This window comes from Pinus tabuliformis, chromosome X (genome assembly GCF_031772625.1).
Source record: "Pinus tabuliformis cultivar Carrire ecotype Pingquan chromosome X, CPIR1, whole genome shotgun sequence".
In the NCBI taxonomy this organism is placed as follows: Eukaryota; Viridiplantae; Streptophyta; class Pinopsida; order Pinales; family Pinaceae; genus Pinus; species Pinus tabuliformis.
In genome coordinates, this window is record NC_142308.1 from 1710485674 (window position 1) to 1710509106 (window position 23433).

General features: G+C 37.9%; 1 protein-coding gene across 1 annotated transcript; it reads right to left on the minus strand.

Moving 5' to 3' along the window:
* Positions 1–18792: 18792 nt before the first annotated feature.
* LOC149146584 (uncharacterized) lies at positions 18793–23300 on the minus strand. Its single transcript, XM_089452813.1, has 2 exons — positions 21827–23300; positions 18793–21422 (listed from the first exon to the last, which is right to left on the minus strand). Exons 1-2 carry the CDS (start codon positions 23298–23300, stop codon positions 18793–18795), a joined length of 4104 nt encoding a protein of 1367 aa, XP_089308939.1.
* Between the last annotated feature and the right edge of the window lie 133 nt (positions 23301–23433).

A 23433-nucleotide genomic window follows, 5' to 3' on the forward strand; every position in this document is an offset into this window, starting at 1 on the left:
AGGAAATCTGGCGGTTGGGGCCTTTTGCACATGAGGGTTTTCGGTAAAGCGCTCCTATGCAAATCTCTACACCGAGGCATATATGGCAACAATCCATGGAGCACCTTCATCAGACAGAAATATCTCAAAGGACGGAATATATCTTACTGGCACAGGAGGTCCACTCTTGGCATCAGGAATGGCTCTTCTATTTGGTTGAACTTCAGGAAGATACAATCCTTTTTCTTGCAGAACTTAAGATGGTCTATCGTTTCAGGCGAGAATGTTCTCATCGGCATCGATCCCACTCAGCACAGGCTTGAATCCTCCATTCCCCCAGCTCTTCTTGCCTTTTTCCATTCAAAGGGCCTTTTTACCTGGAACAAGCTCATTGAATCGTGGTCCTCTCAACAGCCAATCTGGAAAAATGAATACCAACTAGCCTTACCCGCCCCCCTCTGCCCCCTTTGGATTTCTGTTATCAACAGCTTCTCTCACAAAGGTATCACTCAATTAGGCACTAAGGATGAGCTAGTATGGTCGTTTGAGAAGCCCACCCTCCCCCTCACTGTCAAAAATCTCTACTCTCTCCTCTTATCTAACCTCCCGCCATCTCTCCCGACCTTCCCCTCCAAGCTCTGGAAAGCTCCCTGCCCTCTAAAAGCGATCCTCTTCTCATGGCTTCTCTTCTCCAACAAGAACCTCACCTGGGAGGTTCTCCAAAAAAAAGGTTGGCATGGTCCCAGCAGGTGTCATCTGTGCTCTTCTCATCAAGAAACAAACTTCCATATGTTCTTCGAGTGTGCTGCCTCTTCTTCAATCTGGTACGAGCTCTCTCTCACTTATGGTTTCTCTCATCGGTTCTTTCCTACTGTACAGGATGGCTTCTTCTGGTGGAGCTCTCAGCGCCCCTCCTGGCGTGCTCTTTTTATCCTCACTTGCTGGTTCATCTGGAAATGGAGAAACAATCGTGTCTTCCAGAATTCCTGCCAGCCCCTGCACTCCATTTTGATGTCTATTTCGGGCTCCATGCCCACATCGGATTAGCTCGTTTTTCTCTACTGGCAGTTTTACTCCCGAATGAATCCTTTGTTCCTGTATTTTTGCGGCCTCCACGGCCCATCTCATATATCTTCTATTCTGTATATCTGAACACATATATGGTTTTATATCTGGCGTTATTTCCTCTCTGAAAAGAACTATGATGACCCAGTTTCATGTCTTTTTGCGGCCTCCGGGGTCCTACATTTATGATCTCTCTCCGTCCACCTTACATGGGGACTTTATCATGTTATCAATTATCCTCTCTATCTGTAAAATGTCTCCTCCGAGACATCTGTAATGCTGACTTTTATATCATCTTAATATAATCTATTCTGATTTTTTCCTCTGAAAAAAAAAATAAACATTAAAACACAACAAACATTATTCAACATTTACTATACCAATGATTAGATCACTGCAAGCTATTATCAAAGTATAAAAAATTATGGATGGTCATACATAGACATATGGATTATTAAGTAGCCACATTACAATCCCAAGTGAATACATATAATAGATTAGATATTCAGGCGAATAGAAATAATAAATTAGAAGATAATTTATATGCATTAAATCTTAACCATGCATCAGGATTTTAAATTTCAAATGCCACCTCCTAAATTTCAAATTGAAAAATTAAATGTAAAACTTCCGATTAGGTGTGACTGACCTCATTTTCATATTGAGCTTGATGAGTTCAACCTCTCCCGCAACGACAACATCGGCATGGAGTAACTAGCGGCGGATGTACGAGAAATCCATAAGATGGCTCTACATACCTTTGGCATCTGGTGATACTTGACCTTTTAGCAACCGGAGAGACGAGATCGAAGGATCGAAACACACTGTACCTGCTACAACTCCTATTGAATTTTGAATTGATATATAATGTTCTCTGATTGTGTATGGCCGCAGGTCATTAATTAGTTTATTCATTTTCATTTACATTCAAAGTCTTAAACAAATATGTTGAATTGAGTGTGTAATTTGTTTGGGGTGCATAGCATGTACCAATCAACAGTGGCATGGGCAACAAAGAGTGTGCAACAGATAGAATCCTTCCACTAAGGAGATTAATATAAATTTTTTATTTACATTCAAAGTCTTAAACAAATATGTTCAATTGAGTGTGTAATTTGTTTGGGGTGCATAGTATGTACCAATCAACAGTGGCAAGGGCAACAAAGAGTGTGCAACAGATAGAATCCTTCCACTAAGGAGATTACCATATTCAAGAGTTATATAAAATTTTTAGCCAAAGGCAAAGGCTGTTGTTGGTTGTTGCATAGAATTGTAGAGGAATGCAATCTCAGTAATAAGAATCTTGTCATAAGTTTTCAATCTATTTCAATAATGTTTTCAATATTATGGAGAATCCTTCCACTAAGGAGAGATTACCATATTCAAGAGTTATATAAATTTTTTAGCCAAAGGCAAAGGCAAAGGCTCTTGTTGGTTGTTGCATAGAATTGTAGAGGAATGCAATCTCAGTAATAAGAATCTTGTCATAAGTTTTCAATTTATTTCAATAATGTTTCCAATATTATGGAGAGATCTCAATATTACTAAAAATTATATTTAAAATATTTGTAATAAAATGCATTTCACATTAGAAATTTATGGTTTCAAATTTTCAATATAGTATGACTAAGAGGAAAAAGTATTTTCAATGTATTTTTCCACGATGAAATGTGCCAATTAGTACAAAACTGATGCCGATGTCGTTGCTAATGGTAAACCTTAAAAAAAAGGAAAATTTGATTGTTTTGAGACAATCATATTATATCGAAAATTGTTTTTCTATGAAAATTTGAGGTTTTGGAGTATAATGGGGAATTTGCTTTAAATATAAGGGTAGGGATATCTGTAACTGGTATATATTGAATTTTAATTAATATAGATCTATCTTAAATACGGATCTAACATGAGCTGAGAGGCATCCAATTTCTTCACCTATAAAATTTTTTATAAGTGGATATTATTTAAATGTTTTATATAGTTAATTTATTTTTACTTTTAGCTTCTTCTTTTTTGGTCGATATGAACAAAATTTCAATTTTGATAATTGTCCTAACATATACTCGGCTATAGAATAAGCCTCTGAGCTCAATCACCTTGATTCAGTGTTATATTAATAATATTTTATTACCTATACAATTTTAATTTTGTTTATTTAATTTAATTTTAATTATCTTCATTTAGTTTTATTTTATTTATAACCATTTGTTTTAGGTTTACAATTCATTATAATATATATATATATATATATATATATATATGAAAATATAATTAAGTGATTAACAAAATTCTATTAGTTTATTATTATGTTTGAAGTTTAATAAATATATATATGAAATTTATTTAATAAATTGTATCATATTTAAATTTTAATTATTTTATTAAAATTTAAAAATGATGGTACAAATTTATATTAATATTTAGTTAATAAAATTGTATTTTTATTTTTTGAAATAGTTTAATATGATTTTTTTATTATTATTTATTGCCATAACAGTTATAATATTAGTTTATATTTTTAGATTAAAATATTTATAATATAATTGGATAAATATATATTTATAATATATTTGAATAAATATATATTTATATATATTTGTAATGATAAATACACAAAAAAAAATAGCAAAATTCCTTCATATATATATATATATATATATAACTAAACAAATACGTTATGTTAATACATCATTTTACTTTAAAATATATGATTAGAAATTTGAACTATTAATTCAAAGTTTAGATTTATGCTATATTTAGATTTTTTTCCCCCTCACAAATTTTGGAGCAAAAAATCAACTTCTCTCTCAACTTACAAGACTTCAACCTAGTTGAAGAGGATGACAATTGTTTCCCCCAACTATCTAAGCTAAACTCAATTGACTTATGTCATAGTTAGATATATGAAGTCTTTATAAATTAAATTTTTGAAAGATGTAAATTTGTTTTATATGACGTTGATGACAATTAACGTTTATTAAAACTAAATTTGATTTATTAAACAAGAAAGGAAAGAAACTAATTGAATTTCTTATAATTTATTTTTTTATCTTTGAAAAGCTTTACTGGATCACGAAAGTTATGATGAGTTAAATGTTAGAAATGTGGTTATTGTAGTAAATATTTTAAAATTTCAATTTAATGTGCGTGCACGTATGAAGTGTTTTTCATCTTCAAGTCCTCTAGTATCACTAAAATGATTTTTTTTGTATCTACAAAATTTGGGAAAATGTTGAATACTTCATTGTAAGCATACCCCCTTGATGTGACCCATCCCACATGAGCCCACACTTACACGTAGTCTCGGATTTACACTTGGTTTCAAGCTTTATGACGTGGCATATTTGTTTGTTGTTTCTGGCGGTTGTATGTAATGTGGGTAATAGATATTTTGTGTTGGAAAGTGGGAACGATTTAATGCATCATTCAATGCCCAGCTAAGATCCTTGGGCTTGGTTCCCTCCGTTTGGTCTTTGCCCAAAATGCCTTTGTTGTCTGGTCATTCGCGATTGTTCTATGTTGTTGTGTGGTCCGGTGAGGGTTTGGTTGCTACTTTGTATGGCTTTGCCTCAAGCGCATATGGCGGTCTTTGGTCTCCCTTTGGGTATGGTTGCCAATGAATGTTGGCCTTCCAAGCTTGGTTGTGTGGTTGTCTATGGACTTCTCCTGTGGCACAAATCTGCCTAGGCTCTGGAGGTGCGCTTGCTCGAACTCTTTTCAGAAAGTAAGTTCCTCGGCCTTGTTCAGTCATTTGGTTTTTGGAATCTGGTCTCTCGTCTGGTAATTTCCCCTTGCTGTTGTTCTTACTGCTTCTGGTCTCTGCTCGATTTGTAAAATGGTTTAACTGCTGGTGCCTTTGAACTCAGGTAACAGGGTAATGGACTTCCGCGGCTGCAAACAGGTAAATGGTCCTCTCCTTGATTTAATCCCACCTTCTTCTGGCGTTGAAACTGACCAGGAATGCTCCTTCTGTCTCAGGCTCTGTCAATTTGTCAGCGGCTCTGTTCCACGAACTCCTTGGTCCGGCTTACTCAGGTACGTTAGGGCTTTCACTCGGCTTCTATTCGGCTTCGTGTTTCAGGTCTCACTGTAACAGTGTGTTAACGGAACTTTGTTTGGTTTGTGCAGGTCTGTGGTTCGACCTGGGCACGTGGATTCCTTACGGTTCGGTCTTCAAATGTAACAACCCTTTGCCGGTAGGCTCTGGTTCTTGAGACCCGTCAATTTACAGTTAGGGGTTTTGTTTTGGTCCTTGTAGGGTTTGTCATTTGCTGTCTGGTAGTCATATTCAGTCTGAATCACTTTCAAGGATGAAACTTGAACCTGGCTTCGGCTTCTGTTTTGGTTAGCTGTTCCGTTTTGGTTAAAAGAACTGGTCCCTGTTATGAAACCCTAGACTAGGGTTTGTCTGTTCTATGGACGCTGACACTGATCTTTTTGTTTATAAACGACTGTAATATGTGTATGGTTTGAACAATAGCAATATGAATACAATTCTGTGGATCTTTCTTTACTTATGAAAATTTGAAAGGTTCATCCGAAGTTACCTGTGTTGTATTCTGTTTCCTCCGGCACTCTGTTTCGCTATAATATCATCAGTAGTCCCGCTGTGCTTTACTGTTCTAGTTACGCTCTCTACTTGCGTGTTCTTCGTCCTGCTGTATGTGTGAATTCGATCTTGGTTGTTGTTCGATGAGAACATTAAGAAATACGACCTACAGTGGTCGATCTTAGTCTGCTAGAACTGTTCTTAACAATACGATAGATAAAAATACAGTATTACAGTGATAGGCAATGATACAGATGGATAGTTTAGAAATAAGATCTGTCTTTGTCTTTATTTCTCTATTATGAAATTGTTGAACCTTTTCCCTGTTTTACATTGCAATATTTATACATTGTTGGTTTATAGTTAATTGAAACTGCAATTGTTTTTCAGTTGAACAGAAACGATATGGTTGTGTAACTACAGTTCGGTTGTCATTACAAGATCCACATTTAGATAATTTTTGTCTTTTCTTCTTTAAGTTGACAGATCAATTTCTAAACTATTGTTTATTACTGTTGGACCATAACAACCCTAACTGACCATTTAACTTTGACTAACATAACAACTAAAAGTAAAATAAAATAAAATCCTATCTCATGACCTGATAAACTAATCATAAAAAAAACAATCCAAATACTCAAACAACCTTCCAACCTGGCAGAGACTTCACCCGGTCATGGTGAGTTGGATGCTCCTGCATCAGGCTCCTGGGGCAAAAAGAAATCATGGCTCCGGTCCATGAGCTTCTTGACTGAAGACCCTGTTTGTTCAATTTTCCTGGCATCAAGCCACGAACTATCCTCAATAGGACGGTTCTTCCACTTGACCAGGTATTGCACATACTCCTTCTGCCGAGTTCGTTTAACCACCTGAGTGTCGAGAATGCTTTCGATCTCGGGAGGTTGAACGTAAGGCATCTGTCTCTTCCAAGCTTCTCCTTCATCCTGGGTATTCTGTGTAGGTCATGCGGTTCCATCTTCTCCCTTCTCATCTGGGTTAGCCATATAGGGGAACAGGTCTGCTACGTTAAATATAGGTGAAATTCCTATTCCGGGTGGCAACTGTATCTCGTAGGCATTTGCCGAGAATTTTCCAAGGACTTTGCAAGGTCCTACCTTTTTGTACTTCAGTTTATTGTACGTACCTTTAGGGAAGCATTCTTTGCGCAAATGCGCGAGGACTTCATCCCCCACGTTAAACTATACTTCCCTTCTCTTCAAATCTACTTGTTGTTTATACTTTAAGCTGTTGTCCTGCAATTTAATTTTTACCTGTTCATGCAAATCTCTCATCGCGTTAGCGAAATCTTCTCCATCTACGCTTCACCTTTCCTGTAGTCCAAGGTCCCGCAGTTCATGCACTTCGCGAGGATGCATGCCGTACAGGATCTGAAATGGGCTGAAACCTGTGCTGCGGTTAGGCGAGTCGTTATAAGCGAACTCTGCCTGTGCAAGCACTCGATCCCACATCCGTGAATTCTCTCCGACCAAGCTTCGTAACAGGTTTCCCAGACTCCTGTTTACAACCTCTGTTTGCTCGTCAGTTTGCGGGTGATATGCAGAACTGTAGCTTAGCTGTGTGTCCATTTTTTTCCATAAGGTACGCCAAAAGTGTCCCGTGAACTTCACATCCCTGTCCGAAAGGATAGATTTAGGCAATCCATGTAACCTGACAATCTCATTGAAAAACAAGTGGGCCATGTGAGTGGCATCACTGGTTTTTCTGCAAGGAATAAAATGCGCCATTTTTTAGAATCTGTCCACTACTACCATTAACAAGTCATAACCTCGCTGAGTCTTAGGTGGGCCTAAGACGAAGTCCAAGCTGACTGAGTCCCATGGTCTGCCTGGAACAGGTAACGGTGTATATAGTCCTGTGTTTTGACTGTGACCCTTTGCTAATTGGCACACTTTGCATCTGGCCACAAATCGTTGTACATCTCTCCGCATCTTTGGCCAAAAGTAGAAATGACTGAGCTGCTCGAGTGTTTTGTCAATGCTTAAATGTCCGACCAAACCTCCACTATGCTTCTCTCGAATAATATTTTCTCTCATCGAGCAGTCAGGTATGCACAGTTGTCCTCCCTTAAACAACAACTTCTCCTGTAGATTGTAGTCCAACCAAGGACTGTTATCTCTCACTAAGGGATTCTGACATGCCTCATAGGCCTCCTTAAAATCTGTATCCGTCTAGTATAAGTCCTGTAAGTGCTCAAAACCCAGCACCTGCACAGTGCTTTCCTGCAGAAGTAGAGCTTTCCTACTTAGTGCATCCACTACCTTATTTGCTTGCCCGCTAATATGCTTCAATACAAAATTGAAACTCTGCAAATACTCCACCCATTTGGCATGTTTGTGGTTCAGCTTGTGCTGCTGCATTACATACTATAGTGCAGAATTATTTGAAAACAACACAAATTCATTTCCCAATAGATAATGCCTCCAGTGTTTTAATGCCTGTATAACAGCATAGAACTCCTTATCATACGATGAGTATTTCTGTCGACTCTCATTCAGCTTCTCACTGAAAAACGCTATAGGCTTATCCTCCTAATTGAGTACAGCTCCAATTGTTGTCCCGCTGGCATCACAACGAACCTGAAATAACTTCTTGAAATTTGGTAATCTCAGGATCGGCCTCTCAGTGATCTTTCTCTTTAACAACTGGAAACTTCTCTCTGCCGCCTCTGTCCATCGAAAAGGCTGGCTGGCCTTTTTAATGGTGTCCAGCATCGGCGCACAAATTTCGCTGAAATTCTTTATGAATTTCCTGTAAAAACTCGCTAATCCGTGAAAGCTACGTACCTCAAATAAATTTTTCGGAGATGGCCAATTCACTATTGCTGCCACCTTCTCCGGATCCATCTTCAGTTCATTCTCTGCTATTACAAACCCTAAATAAATCAATTCCTTCTGCAGAAAAGTACATTTATTCAAATTTATTAGCACTTTATTCTGCTGTAATTTCTCCAACACCTTACGCACATGTTGAAGGTGTTCTTCCCTTGTCCTGCTAAAGATAAGTATGTCATCCAAATATACTATCACAAACTTCCCGATGTATTCCTTCAACATCTCATTCATTAACCTCATGAATGTACTGGGCACATTGCTCAGCCCAAATGGCATGACCAGCCATTCGTACAACCCCTCGTTCGTCTTGAAGGCTGTCTTCCATTCGTCCCCCTCTCGTATTCGAATCTGATGGTACCCGCTCTTCAAGTCTATCTTAGAGAAATAAGTTGCCCCGTAAACAATCCATCATATCATCCATTCGTGGCAGTGGAAACCTATACCAGATGGTGATTTTATTGATGGCCCTTGAGTCGGTGCACATCCGCCATTCTCCTCCCTTCTTGGGAGTGAGGACCGTTGGAACAGCACAAGGGCTTAAGCTTTCCCTTATCAATCCCTTGTCCAACAATTCTTACACCTGCTTCCTAATTTCTTCACATGCACTGATACAAGGCCCAAAAACAACAACAGATTACAAAAAGACAAAATTTGAAGTTTTTGCCAAGAATGTTCATCCTATAGATCAAATTGAGTTTCATAAGCAAGTAGGAGAAATGTTATACTCAACTATGAACAACAAAACTATGAGTATACAAAAACTACAAAATTCTCTAGAGAATATCAAAGCATAGTTAAAACTAGAGAAGGCATCCTCACAAGCAAAGGATAATAGAATCAAAACACTTGAATAATTGGTCATGGGGGTTGGGTATGATCCTAAGAACATCAAAGCAATTGAAGAGCTTATCAAAAATAAGAATGAAGACATTGTTGCATTGAAGAAGTAGCTGAAATTACCTCCTACTGAACATCCACAAGAAAAAGAAGTTTTGGAGAATGAAGGCCAAAAATATGAAATGATGAATCTCATCATTCAGTTGACAACTCAACTGAAAGAAATGGAGAATGAGATGGACAAATTGGTGCAGGAAAAGAAGGTCAACATGGAAGCAGTTACTGTCACTACCATTCCTACAGTTACTACAACAGTTCCATCTACTTCATCAGCTCCATTACCAACAACACTTACAGCTACTACATCAGCCACTACATCAGCAACAGATTCAACAACAACAACAGCTCATCCCAGTGATGAAGCAGGTAAACTGATCAAAGCCATGCAGGATATGTCCATCCAAACAAATGAAATAAATAGACTTAAAGAACAAATAAAAAGTCTAGAGGATGAAAAGAAGCTAGTTCAAATCATGCATAAAGATGAAACACAGAAGTCAAACAGATTGAATGAAAGGTTACAGAAGTTAGAGAAAGAATTGACACTGAAAGAGCCACTAGCCCAAGCAAAGCAACAATTATGGGCCAATATCATTAACTCTGTTAATGATATTTGGCCATCCATCCAAGTTATCTTTGAGCAGATAGATTTGATCAAGGAAGCAAGTGAGGAAATTCAAAAGGTAAGAGCAGAACTTGGAAAGAAACTAGAAGAAGCCTCTAGGGTAATCCAGTTCCTAAATTCGAAAAACAAGTATGAATTGCAGGAGCTTGGAATAACTGACAGAACAGAGACCATATTAGAAGTGAAGAAAGTAATCACCAAAAGAAATCTGATGATACAGCTTGAGGAGAAATGTCAAAACATGCAACTGGCAGTAGACAGGTTCATGGTCAAATTTGATGTTTTGAGGCAGAAAGGTCTGCCTAATTCTTTGGTGGTTAATGACAGGTTAATGAAACATGAAGATTATGACCATTTAAGCCTTTGCCATGGTCTGCCTCTTCATCTGGTCCTGATGATGAACCACACTTGTTGGTTCGAAACACATCGACCAAAAAATTCTCTTATGTGATTTCTACCGAAAAACTTTGCTTAATTCATTATGGATCACATAAGCTTCAATACAGGATTAAAGTAATTGTAGGAGAAGGGATAACTTAAAATAATTTGAGCAATGGATAATCAAGTAGTGTTTTGATAAATAATAATGTCGTTTAAAGAAATGAAATGAGTTAATTAAAGAATAAGGAAAATTTAATAGGAGAAGAAAGATATAGTTTTTATTTTTATTTTTAAAGTTTTGGTTTATAAATTTGTATAGTTATTGGTAAAGTTATTTTTTTTAATTACTAAAATATTTGAAATAATAAAAATATATTATTTCCATTCCAAATAATAATTTATATATTTTTATTTGTAATAATATAATATATAATTTTATTTTTATATATAGTTGATGAAATAAAATTTATAATATAAATATTAAATATATATATCATCTATGACGAGAGTGAAGATGAGTGCTAGGGTGTTGCCTTTTTTCTTTGAAGCAAAATGTGTCATTGTCAAGTTTCTGCTCGCCTTAAGTGCTCTCGGCAATCAACATCTTAGGGAGTTCATGTGTCGATGACTATTAGAGTAGGGTCGCGATGGTTAAAATAACAAAATCGTTGAGGAGGGATCGGGGGATCAAATCTTGCCCCTCCCTTTTTTCACCATATAATTGTTCTATTTTATATTTCGGAGGCGGTTCCGCCGGTTCTGGTGGCCCGCTTCCCCCATATTCCGTTGGCACCGTAGTTTTTAGGTGAGGTGGAGGGGCGGGGGGGTTGACAGCCCGCACCCCCCACCATATTTAACATGGTCGTTGTGTGGGCTCCAACGTGGCGAGGTCATGGCCGCCCACCCCAATTTGTTTTAAGGTTCCGGTTCCGCTTCTGGGGGCGGCGGGGTCATGGCCATCTGCCCCCCTTAAATAAATGTCGTTGTGTGGTTCCAGGGGTGGCAGGGTCATGGCCGCTCGCCCTATTTTTTTAATATTTTTTAAAAAATCCATAACCACCGCCCTTTTTGGGGATTTTCCAGAACCTTAGGCGGTAGAAGGAAAATTAATGGACCCACAATTTCGCCCAAAAAAGTGGCCGGATTCTGGTGCCGGGTTCTTTCCAAATTGTGCCCTCCTTAAGCCTGCCACATGGGTAAGTCAACCCACAACTTTGACTACTTCTATCTTCTTCATACGGACTTGGATTGGAGTGTCGTTCACACCGTTGGAATTAGAGCGACGGACACTTCGATTTGATGCTAAGTTAATTGACTTTTTGTCACTTTGAATTTTGAGCATTTTTCATGCGCCTAGTGTCTAGAGATCCACCTAGATCAATCCTCCCCATTGAGGAGATTTTGGACCGCCAAAATCTTTATCAGTGAATTGGCAAGTGAGGGAATTGTTCCCTCACTCTTTCTTTTTCCAGCAATTTTAACTTGCTAAGGTGCATCCCTTTGAAACCAACTTGAAGATATTCCACATCTCCCTCTTCTGTCAAGGATGATATCTTCAAGCAACTCATCGAGATACTTTGGTGCAAAATCATCAACTGTAGGAACTAATCCCACCTCTTCGGTGTCCACAATCAATGGTGGCTCATAAATCTTTAAGTTTTCCACATTCACTATGGAGTACATTTGCATATATGTCGGAAAATCGAGACGAAAGGCATTGTTTCCAATCTTCTCCAAGATGGTGAATGGACCATACCGGATTGGTCGCAACTTCTTCCCTTCTCCCTTCATCCTATCCTTGCTGATATGGAACCACACTTTGTCACCCACTTGAAATTGATGGTCGACTTAGTGTTTGTCATATCGAGCCTTATACTGGGCTTGATTTTTCTCTAGCGGCTCCTGTATTGCTTGGTGAATCAACTGGATCCGTTGAATGAACCGCTGATCAAAAACACAATTCAAACATTGTCTCTACAAGTTTTTTTGAAATTATTTTGTCCGGATTCCGGTCACTTTTGGCCGTCCGGGCAATTCCTCCGCCTCATTAGATGACTCCCAACAATTATATTATGAAACACCTTTAAAATATGTCATCAGCTTTTTCTTTATGTATGACTCGAGGACCATGATTAAAGCGTACATACGCGTTCTTAGCTTATTGCTTCGAATAGACTTTCATTAAAATAAAGGTTAGAGTAGTTAGAAACTCAGTCAAGATTCATGCGAAAATACAATTAATTATCTAAATTATCTTATTGGTTTGAAAAGACTTTCATTAAAGTAAAGAGAAGAGTAGTTAGACACTGAGTGAAGCTCTGTTAATTTTTAAAAGTCTTGAAAATACAATTATGTAAGTTTAAAAAGCCCTAAAAAGACAATTATGTAAGTTTATGCCTATCTGATTTATTTGTTCTTATATGGTTATCAATTCATATGTCACATCAATATCAATCTCAATCATAAAGGAATAAAATATTTATGGCATATTGATTTACAGTCCTAAGGAAAAAATCAGCAGATAACCAACAACCAACGTCAACCAACAACCAACGTCAGTGTGTCGAAATCTAAGTTACATGGTGCCCCTCGCGTTTCCCAATCCACCACTCCGTATAAGATGGGTTATTTATAAATAATCTAAAATTTCTCACTAAAATATAAAGATGGGAACATTTTAAGTCGAAATCTAAGTTACATGGTGCCCCTCGCTTTGCCCAATCCACCACTCCGCATAAGATGGGTTATTTATAAATAATCTAAAATTTCTCACTAAAATATAAAGATGGGAACATTTTAAGTACGCTTCGTGTTGCTTATTAGCTGGAAAAAACCATTTCTAAAAACTTAAATATAAAGATGGGAACATTTTAAGTACGCTTCGTGTTGTTTTGTTTATTAGCTGGAAAACACCATTTCTAAAAACTTAAGACTACCATGATTAGATTAAGAACCACCGTGAATAATGCAATAAACTTTTTATTAAAGTATGAATCCACTACAATGACAATGATAATTATTATATTAAAAATTGCATATGCGTTCTCATCTTATTGATTTAAACCAACTGACTACAATTATGTGAGTTAGTTCATGCATGTGGGATTGAGTTCTTATCTAGTTATCAATTCAAATGTCAATTATTTATTTATGTTTATCTTTTATCGCACATCAATTGGTGATTCTCAATCATAAATAGGAGACCACCAACGTCACAGCGTCAAAATCTGGGCTATATGCTGCCCTTCGCCTCGCCCAATCCACGGTTCGTATTTTTCTCAAATCAAAAGTCTTCCGACGCCCTTTTCGTTTTCTAATTATTTTTAGCCTCCACTAATAATATCCATACCCTGGGCGCCCTAGGCAGGCCGTGGGCAGATCATTGGTGGAGTCATCCATGAGAATAGAATAAATATTAACTAGCAATTGTCCCAAAAGGTACAAAGAGAGGCCGATAGGATTAGTAGAAGGAGGAAACCTATATAGATAGGCAAGCATGTATAAAGCTCAGTAGTGACGAAGGCGCTAACCACGATGAACAGCGTGTACCAGCGGAAATGTAAATTATAGTGTTTTACATGGTAATTGAAAAGTGGGGAATTAGATTTGCAAATATTAAAACAAATCACTTACATTGGTGGTTCACACTATAACTAAAACATTAACTAATTGTAAGTTGCTTTTCATAAAATTCATTTAGTATCATTTATAAAGATGAACCAAAAAATAGGTTTGTGCAATTGGATGAGAAAGCATTCATAGAAGTCTATTTAAAGAGAGTGAAATAACGGACAAAAAGCCCACTCATTTGATTCCAAAATCCCAACAAAAAAACGTAACAAAAACATAAGAAATAAACCCAATCAACTCGAAAAATCTGAATTTGCAGTCCTGCATCTCAAAATTGCAAGGCAGACGTTTACTTAAAGAAATACAACTGCTGATATTTACATGAACAGAGTAACAACCGCCCTTCACAAATAACTTAATAAGTTAATGGAACATTACTTAATATATACATTAAATTTGTTGACTATATAGTGTATACACAATGAATACTTAAGAAAGCACACTACAAGACTGATTCCCATTCATTGTTTACTCAACAGTATCACAGTATTTCATTTGTTCTCCGTAATTTATGTTATGACCATCAGAAAGAACAAGGAAATGCACAAACTGACTACTGATACACTCCTAGATTGACAACAGTATTAGCAGAACAATAATCAACCAACATATACAAAAAAACCAGGAAAGGGAGTGTGGCAAGTACTCTACAAAGCTTTTCTCTATGTTTCAAATCTGGGTCATAACCAACTCATCGCCAAACAATATTTCTTCAGGATTAAAAATGTTAGTTACGAGTAAGGATGAAAATGAACTGCATCTCCAATGCAGTAAGCCCAAATCATTGTATGAAGAGGCAAAAAGAAACACTTAGATTTAGCTTCAATGACAAAAAATCCAATTCCTTCTACTGTTCTCAACGTAGGCAAGAATCTTACAAGGAATAAGTCTAGACACATTATCAGAAGTGCAATCATCATTCTGTTGGATTACCCAATGTTATATCAACAAAAATTTCAAAACCTTCAGCATAAATGCCAAAAAAAGAAGCTTTGCCTTGAGTTTCCCTTGTCCATTACATTCTCTTCATCACTCCAAAAACATTAAATGATGAATGCAAGAAAGAATCGAACCAAAGTTAAACTACAAAGAAAGTTTAAAATTGGCATGAACCAAAACCCATGAATCCTCGAAAAAGACAACAAAAACTGGCTTAAAACAAACATTTATTTGAAGTACCATCAGAATGATAACTGAAAGATTCACACCTTAGCCAATAATTAAAATATCAGTACTTGTCATGTAAACAGGAAAAGCTTGACAATGCAAAAAGTTCAAATTGATTTCAGCATGACCACCCAAATGTAATATCGAATTGAATGTATATCAGAAGATGTACTATTTAGCTCAACAATTAGCATGCATGTCATTTATTCTCAATCCTAACTCAAAATTGATTCAACCAAAGGAGTTGAAAAGTTGCACTTCCAAAACAGTAATGAGTTGTGATCTATTAATGTTGTCATTATTACATCAAAGTCATCTTCTGTCATTATTTTGACAGCAGAATGTGCAACCCAGCATGCGAAGCAGAAAATACCAGAGGTAGTTCATCCATCCGAGATAGCAAATACCAAAATAGACTTCATAGCCTTTCGATCATGAGTAATGGCCCATGATCTAAAATTGTTAAGAACTTTCTTCCAAAAATGCAAATTAAGGTCTTTGCAGGTGAACTGTTAAGTTCCCAACTCTTTGCCAAACTGAAGATCACTGTAAGAAGTTTTTATGATGTTTCATTCCACATTTTGTCATGTCCCAATATATGAAATCGAAACCTTCCAGCACTCAGTTTTGCTGGAACACCACCAGATTCTTTTCATTCAGCAACCCTATAATGTACAGGAAAAAATAGTGCTTAAAAATGCAGTTCATACTGTCTCATTTATCCTGATATCAAGAATACCGTTAATGATATCCCCTTCAGGAAAAGTTCTCTTAGATATTCCATGATCTCAAGTTCTCTCCAATTCAGATGAAACTCCACTTGGAACTCCATTTTCTGTTAAGGGAGATCCAATAAGATGCCTTGAAGAAACACTTGTTTGCCCCTCCAATTTAGCATCATTTTCAACATTGCCTGTTTTAACATTTATACAGGTGTTTTGTGGTTGAGTCCTTGACGTAGATTTGATAACTCCAGCAGGTAAGACCCACTTTGACCAGTCACCACGCCTCCTTATCTTGTCAGCCTGTCACAAAATACTGCTGAACAGAAACCAGATAATCTCCTTTATGTAAACCAGAAAAGATATGAACTTATTGGGATATCAATTGTAGACAGTAGTAGGCTTTAAAAGACATTGAATAATAACAGATGAACACTTATCCAATATCTCACCAGATTAAAACCTGCAATCAATCAAATAGGCACCCAACCCTGCCCATCCATATTCATACGCAAAAAGGGATCTTTACATAAATTTACAACACTGCAGACAACAAATAAATCGTAAAGAATGTACAACACAATGGGGGTAAGAACAAACTAATTGTAAGCAGATAGAAAGTTCAAGTAAAGAGGCTTTTTATAATTAGTAATAAGTAAACATATCAATTGTTAGTCTATAATGTATATATTGGATAATGAGAATATAAGTTCTTTTTATGAGGGAAAAAAACATATCAATTATGCTAATGGAACAACAATAATCAGAATAATCAGACCCCTGCGCAGGAAAACCTGGCATGGTACTCGATTGACTGTGATGGCAGTAAGCGTGAGCTATTTGTCATAGAATTAAAAAATCAAAAGAATCATATTTTGATGAATTACAAGCATACTAATTGTTTTGGTTCATGAAAATAGGCCACAAGTAATAAAAGTGTATGTCTCAGCAAACCTAAAGTAGTAGTCAATCTGTTTGACTATGCTAGCACACAACTGAGGATCAGGTGCAGAAACGAACACACCAGGAGGTTGGGGCTGCACAAAATAAGGCCTGCCTCTAACACTATCTAGGTGTGTTCTTGGTGGAAAATATAATGTTGGTATAGCTGCAAAACAAAAATTCACCCACTACAAATATGAATATTGTGACAGTAACAAGATATGAAACATCTATGAATTATTCCTGCCAAATGAATTGGAATAAGAACCACTATACAATTACCATGGAAACCAGGATTATTTGCTAAACCATAATTTGGAAGAATCAATGGGGGAAGTGGTCGATTCCTTGGTCCAACTCTTTGATACATTGTAGTATTACTGTACCATAAAGATCTTGCTAAGAATTCCAATCATAGTTAAGCCTTCTTTGCTCGTGTATGTTGTTGGGCCTATGTCCATAGCTGCTCAAATATGGATTAGGACCACCTTGCAGCAGCTGATGTAAGTAAACCACGAGGAAATTTGATATCCAGGCACAAAAAACTTTCAGATGGCAACCAATGACACCATTTCATTTACCTTTTAGAAAGATGAACATGACCTAAATTTATCCACATTATAAGCCAGCAGCTGTAATCTACAGTAAAGATGTCAACTGAAAAAACCTGTCCTCCAAAATGAAAATGATAGCACTTCTAAAATCCGAGTAAAGGCCCAAGAGCCATATGTAGACACAATGAAACTAAAATAACTCAACTCAGAATACATGGCACTCTAACATGCATGACCAAGCATGTGAAGAGCCCACAATAAAAGAAATAGTTCATTATAAAGAAAACACCTCTACTGTCAAGAACTATCCTCATCTAATATTTTAATTGCAAATATGAATCTGAAATGCATGAGACATAAAATTCCCATAAATTCCAGGGATTTGTGGTGCTGGACGTGTGTTATTTCTTAAGGAAAACCATAGTTTCTGTTTCAAAGCTGCATTGGCAGAAGGTACCAACTACTGGACAGAGTTAAGTGCATTTTGGATACTGGAAAATGTAACAATTAAGAAAGGTACTGCTCAAATCCAGATATTGGGAGATTCAGAGCTAGTTATCAACTGGGTATATGATAAAAAAAACAATATGCAGATTTTGACCCTATCAACAGTAATAGAAAGAATTAAAGAGCTGAATGAAAATTTCCCTAATAGGTTGTTGTAAACATCAACCTATGTAAAGTCAGAAACGTGTTTCTTTATAAAAAAAGTTGTTGGTTGAATCATGAAACCCAAAATAAAGAGCAGTGGACCACGTACTTGAATACTCTTTGTTCATACAACAGAGAACAGTTCTATTAAGATATAACTAAACATGCCAGATATAAGTAAAGATATATACAATGAAAGTTTTGTTGGCTTGTAAGCATATGTACAATAAAAGCATTATGTAGATGTGTAATTGAGAATGAGCCGCTAATCATATATGCATGATGGGGCATGGCATCGGCAACACCAGTTAGTGTTTATTGTGGTGCCATGTTGTGCGAGCTGTTCCTGCAGTTGGTGTTGCATATGCCTGTGTGCATCCCTTTCATGGATGTGAATTGTAATCTTAAGTAGTTTCCTTATATTTTTTAACAACGCAATTGCTGGGCGCAAACGGTAAAGTGGCATGGATGGTTGTGGCAGGATCCTTGTCTGAATATCTTGTAATGTAAGTTCTTGTTGTTGGATTTCTTCGCAACACTTGTACAATTGTCGTAAGTAGCATGTATTCATACCTGTTGGCAACCAAAAAGGAAACACTGTAACTGAGAATGAATATGTTTGACGATTTTGTTTGAAAATTCGAAATAAATTAAACGATTGCAAATGAGTATAAAAGCATATGAAATTAAATGTAATAGCAAGAAATCTATGTGAAACTTGGTTATGTAGTGAGTGGTGTTTACCATGTGGGTAATTCTGGAAGGCAGGTTGGATGATTGGCTAAAGTGTATTATCCTGGATAGATTTTGATGCAAGGAATGATTCCTCTTGCTGTCTACGCTTAAGATATGGATTCTTGTGCATTTGTGTAATGCGGGAGAATGGGAATGCTGGATTGATGTGTATGTCCGCTAGTGACCGCACTCTTGAAATTGCAGTGAATGTTAGCCCTTGGCGTTCTCTGGTGTCGATGTCCACTGTTGCTTTGTCTAATGTCATTCCTTGTGACTTGTGTATCGTTAAAGCCCATGCTATTTGAAGTGGTATCTGACGGCGTGCACCCCTTGTGATCGGAGGAATGGGTACATATGTTGGGTGTGAAATGTCCCACGGTGTTCCGTTGTATTGTTGAAAGTCAACAACCACAAAGGATGGTAATGTTGGGGGCTTTGAGTCAGCTAAATAAAATATTGAGATGACCTTCCCAAGCGCGCCATTGACAAGGCCTGCATGTACCCATAAGTTGCTGGTGAGCATAACTTTTTGTTCACAGCATAAGAGCACCTTTGCAGGTAGGTGCTCATCTTCTGTTGTAGTAGGAGTTTTCTGTCTTTGTTGTTCCGCACAGCAAAGTGCTACTGGTATGTTCAATTGTTTGAGCATTTTCTTATTATGCAAGACAACTGCGTTGTTTGTTGCGAATAGGTGCATGGATTCGTCGAATGTGCATTTCTCTTCATGTGTAAGAGAGGAACTTGTTCTTGACATTAGATGTTGCCAATATTCAAGTGTAGATATTCCATTCCTAAGATTTGCAAGTATTTGTCGGAAAGCAACCTGGGACGTGCTAGCTCCTTGTTGACGGAAAACGGTTGAAAGTGTTATGAATATGTCGAAGCTGCGCCAAAGTGCAGTGCCACGCGATGTCCCAGCATATAAAGGAATGTCTTTTACAGGTGGGAGTTGGCCTAAATCTCCGACAAGGATAATTGAGCGATTACCAAATGGTGTATTCCGATGAAGAGGGAATGCCTCTCTTAGACGATTGTCAATGCGAGAAAGCATTTTTGGACCAATGAAGCTCATTTCGTCAATGAGGATGTATTCTACATGACGGAGTTGCTCTTGCAGGTGTAGGAGCGGCTGGCCTTCGAGAGGATGCATTGTCTGGATAGGGATATGAAGGGCAGAATGAATTGTGAGGGCATTTATGTTGAAAGCTGCAACGCCGGTTGGTGCAAGTAACAATAAAGGGTTTTTGTTGGCTGGCGAGTTTTCCACAAATGCTTGGTGAAGGCATTTAATCAAATGGGATTTTCCTATGCCAGTTGTTCCTTGTACGATGATCTTCCGTGGGGATTTTGGCGAAGGGGTTTTGAAGTGTGAAAAAACAGCGGTGAAAGCTAGGCGTTGGGTAGGGGATAATGTATGCTCATGGAGAAGGTTGGAAAATGAATGATGTTGGTTTTGAATGGGTGAGCGGTTGAATTCAATGAAATTGATGGCAGTTTCTTGCAAGGGGGGAGGAACAGTATTTTGTGACCAATTGTGGTTGACATCGAAGTCGCGGTAGCCAATCATGTCGAGGTCATCAATTGCAATATTGTAACCTGGGTGTAGTTGAGAGAGGATTTTCCATTCATCCAGCTGAATGGAATCAGGGGGGGTGTGTGGGGTAGGTTGATCTTCAGTAGGTGGGCTTTGTGGCTTTTCGGGTTCGCGATGGAGATGCCATGGTGTATATGCACCCTTTTTTTGTTCCCAGTGTGCAATAATTTCTGCATCAGTTGAACCGATATCATCAGGGAGTGTTCGGAAGGGGAAATACAAGAGTAATTCACTCCAACAGAAGGTGGCATAAGAAGGATTAGTAGAGGAAGGAATGACATTGTAATGGGGCAAGACATGTACAATCAAGGGGGTAAATATGTGTTTCCATTGGTTGCTTCTCCGCTGGGAGGAATATGACCACGAGCGAGCAGCTTCAAGGAGGGGCAGTGTTTCTAGTGAGGCAGGCCTATTCATATATGCAACGACAAAGTTTGGTGTCGAACCAGGATTTTCAGTATCTTGCGAAACACGTTTGAAAACAGCCCTGTTGACATTCAAAGAACGGAATGTACGGATGCAAAGAGAGAGAGGTAGCTTTTGTAACATATGGCATATTTCTTGTGCACCAATGTCTCTATCTGCAATGGTTTCTGTAAGGAGTTTGCGGATGACACCACTAGTAGGTGCTTCTGGAAGGGCACTTTGTGATAGTCGCGATAGCATTTGACGGTAGCTCTCAGATCTTGTCTCTACTTTTGTTGCATATTTTGAAATATATTTCAATACAGCATGGCGAGAAAGGACTGGTTGGCAATCAACATTTTCTCTCCAAATAGAGAGTAGATCGACGTTGTGAATATTCAATCTTTCATCATTGCGAGCAGGAAGATAGGTTTTATGACCCTTATCATCAATGAAAAGTGAAGAAGTGGACTTCAATTCCCACGGAACTCCATAGCGGAAGCTAAGCACATTGTCTTTCTTACGAAGGCAGGAAGATTCATGACACTTTGTATGACGTTGGACGCAGTTGACAAGCTCTGTGTAGTCTTCAAATTGATTGGATGCGAATATTGCTGCTATGTCAAGGAGACACGGGTTATGAAGTGTTGACTGGTGGAGCGGAATAGTTCGGTGTTCTGCTTAACGTGGATTCCAAGCAGTTACGTAGTTGTCGAAATATTTCTGTGCATTAGCAACTTCTAATGCATTGTCCCAATCAAGTGTGTCCATGTCTGGTGCATTTTGTAGCCAAAGGAAGCCATGAATGTGTGCGGATCCTCTATGTTGCCATTCGTATCTGAATATAACATGAAGGGTACATTAAGTTAATACATGTATATGCAATGTATAAAGTTAATGTATAGGGATATGGATATTAAATAATACCTGCACCAGTAGTCGGTTGCATGGAGGCCTTTTTGAAGGATTTCTTCAAGGAAAATTGTAAATCTACAATGCATATATTGGGTTGTTAGATGTGGGTTTTTAATTATGTTTTGGATTTTCCATTGGAAGGGGTGGACTGAAGTGGGTTGAACACTTGTGGGCATGATCTTGTGCAAGTCATGCCATTTAGTATCAGCTGCACTGAGAGTAAAGAAGAATGTTGGGCTTCCTATTTGCGTGATCATGTCAGTCAGCTCAGATCGGCGTTTGTTCCAGAAAGACCGTGTTCCTCGTAGAGCTGACCCAAACCTCATTATTTGTTCTGGCAATCTTGAATCCGGAGAGTCATGAAGACACTGGCGTAGGTCTGATACCGTTGTTGGCAAGTTGTTCTCAATGTACTTCTTCACGAAGACACTGGTTGTTGCTTGGCTACGGTGGCGCATTAGAATGTTATATAGATAGTAGTGGAATCTTGGGTGTTGGCCAAACCGGTTATCATGGTAGTGAAGCAAGTGCAAAGCATATTCATGCATTTCAACTTTTGTAAGTCTTGGTTGCATGATCATTGCAATGCCTGTAGGGAAGAGTGCGGGGAATGCCATGGCAAGGAGGCCGATGGTGTTGTATTCATTTATAGCGGTTGGAGATATTGGAGGCCAATCAATAGAGCTTGTTGAACTTGGATGGGTCGAGTGCAAATAGCTGCAAATGTGGTCACGCTCGGTACATGTATTTGGGAGGACTGGAACGAAAGAAGAGGGTTGGATTTCTAATGGAGGTAGCATGACATCATCAGGATTATAAGTGGAATCAGTAGTGGTTTGATGGGGTTCAAAAGAGGAGGTGGTTACACTGTGGAGAAGAGAAGAAATGTCTGTAGGGAGATCTGGCAACGCAGAAATTGTAGATGAATTCAATTGAACATCACGGTAGTAAGGGTCATATTTTATTTTGTATTGAAGAGCTGCAAGGACACGTGATTTGCAAACGTAGAATTCGTAAGCCTTTTCATATGGATTTTGCCTTTTCACTATGAGGATGTCTAAGTCAGAGAGCATCCGGGGTAAGTATTTGGCAATACTGGTGATATCTTGAGGGAAGCTAATTGTATGGCCACTATATTTATATTGACCACCACGGGAATGAGTTACTTGTAGAATGGGGTTGACACGTGCGATGAGCATTTCTTCAACTTGGGTTAATTGGTGAAGGACATAGGGTTGTTCTCCAGGGTCCATGTTGTTCAGTTCAGAAAAACGATTGGTAGATTTAGATGATGCACAACGAAAACAGGAGAGTCTATTGTGGAAGAGCTTTGTTTTCATTCCTGGGTATGCTTCCTTGCATGATGTGCAAACATGCAAGGTAGAAAGTCCATCAATCCTTTCTCGAAAGCGACGATGTTCTTCGTTAAGGGGAGGGTTATATTGGATATGATGAACTGGTGCTGGGTTGGTTTGTATAGGTGGGAGAGCATTTGAGGCGGGAAGGGATGTAGAGGAAGTAGTAGGGTTTTTGTGCTGTTCATAAAGTAGTCGACATCGTGCATTTATTCGATCCTTTTGTTGTGCATAAAGAATACGCCGCCGCTTGTTTTTGGCCGCAAGTTGATTGTTTGGTGGCATATCTAAACAAGTACAAGTAACAGTTGTTAGTTTTCGTAAACAAGTAGTGCATGTTTCGTATCTCATTTTATTAGGTGCACATCCATTGTGAAATTGGAACATTATATTTTGAACATAGATTTAATTTTTTTTT

Bases quoted from the DNA above. Each gene is read 5' to 3' on its own strand.
- LOC149146584 (XM_089452813.1), bottom strand. From the start codon at position 23,300: ATGCCACCAAACAATCAACTTGCGGCCAAAAACAAGCGGCGGCGTATT. The intron at 21,423-21,826 runs GTGTTCAACCCA...CACGTTAAGCAG, and splicing joins GCACAAGATCATGCCCACAA to AACACCGAACTATTCCGCTC.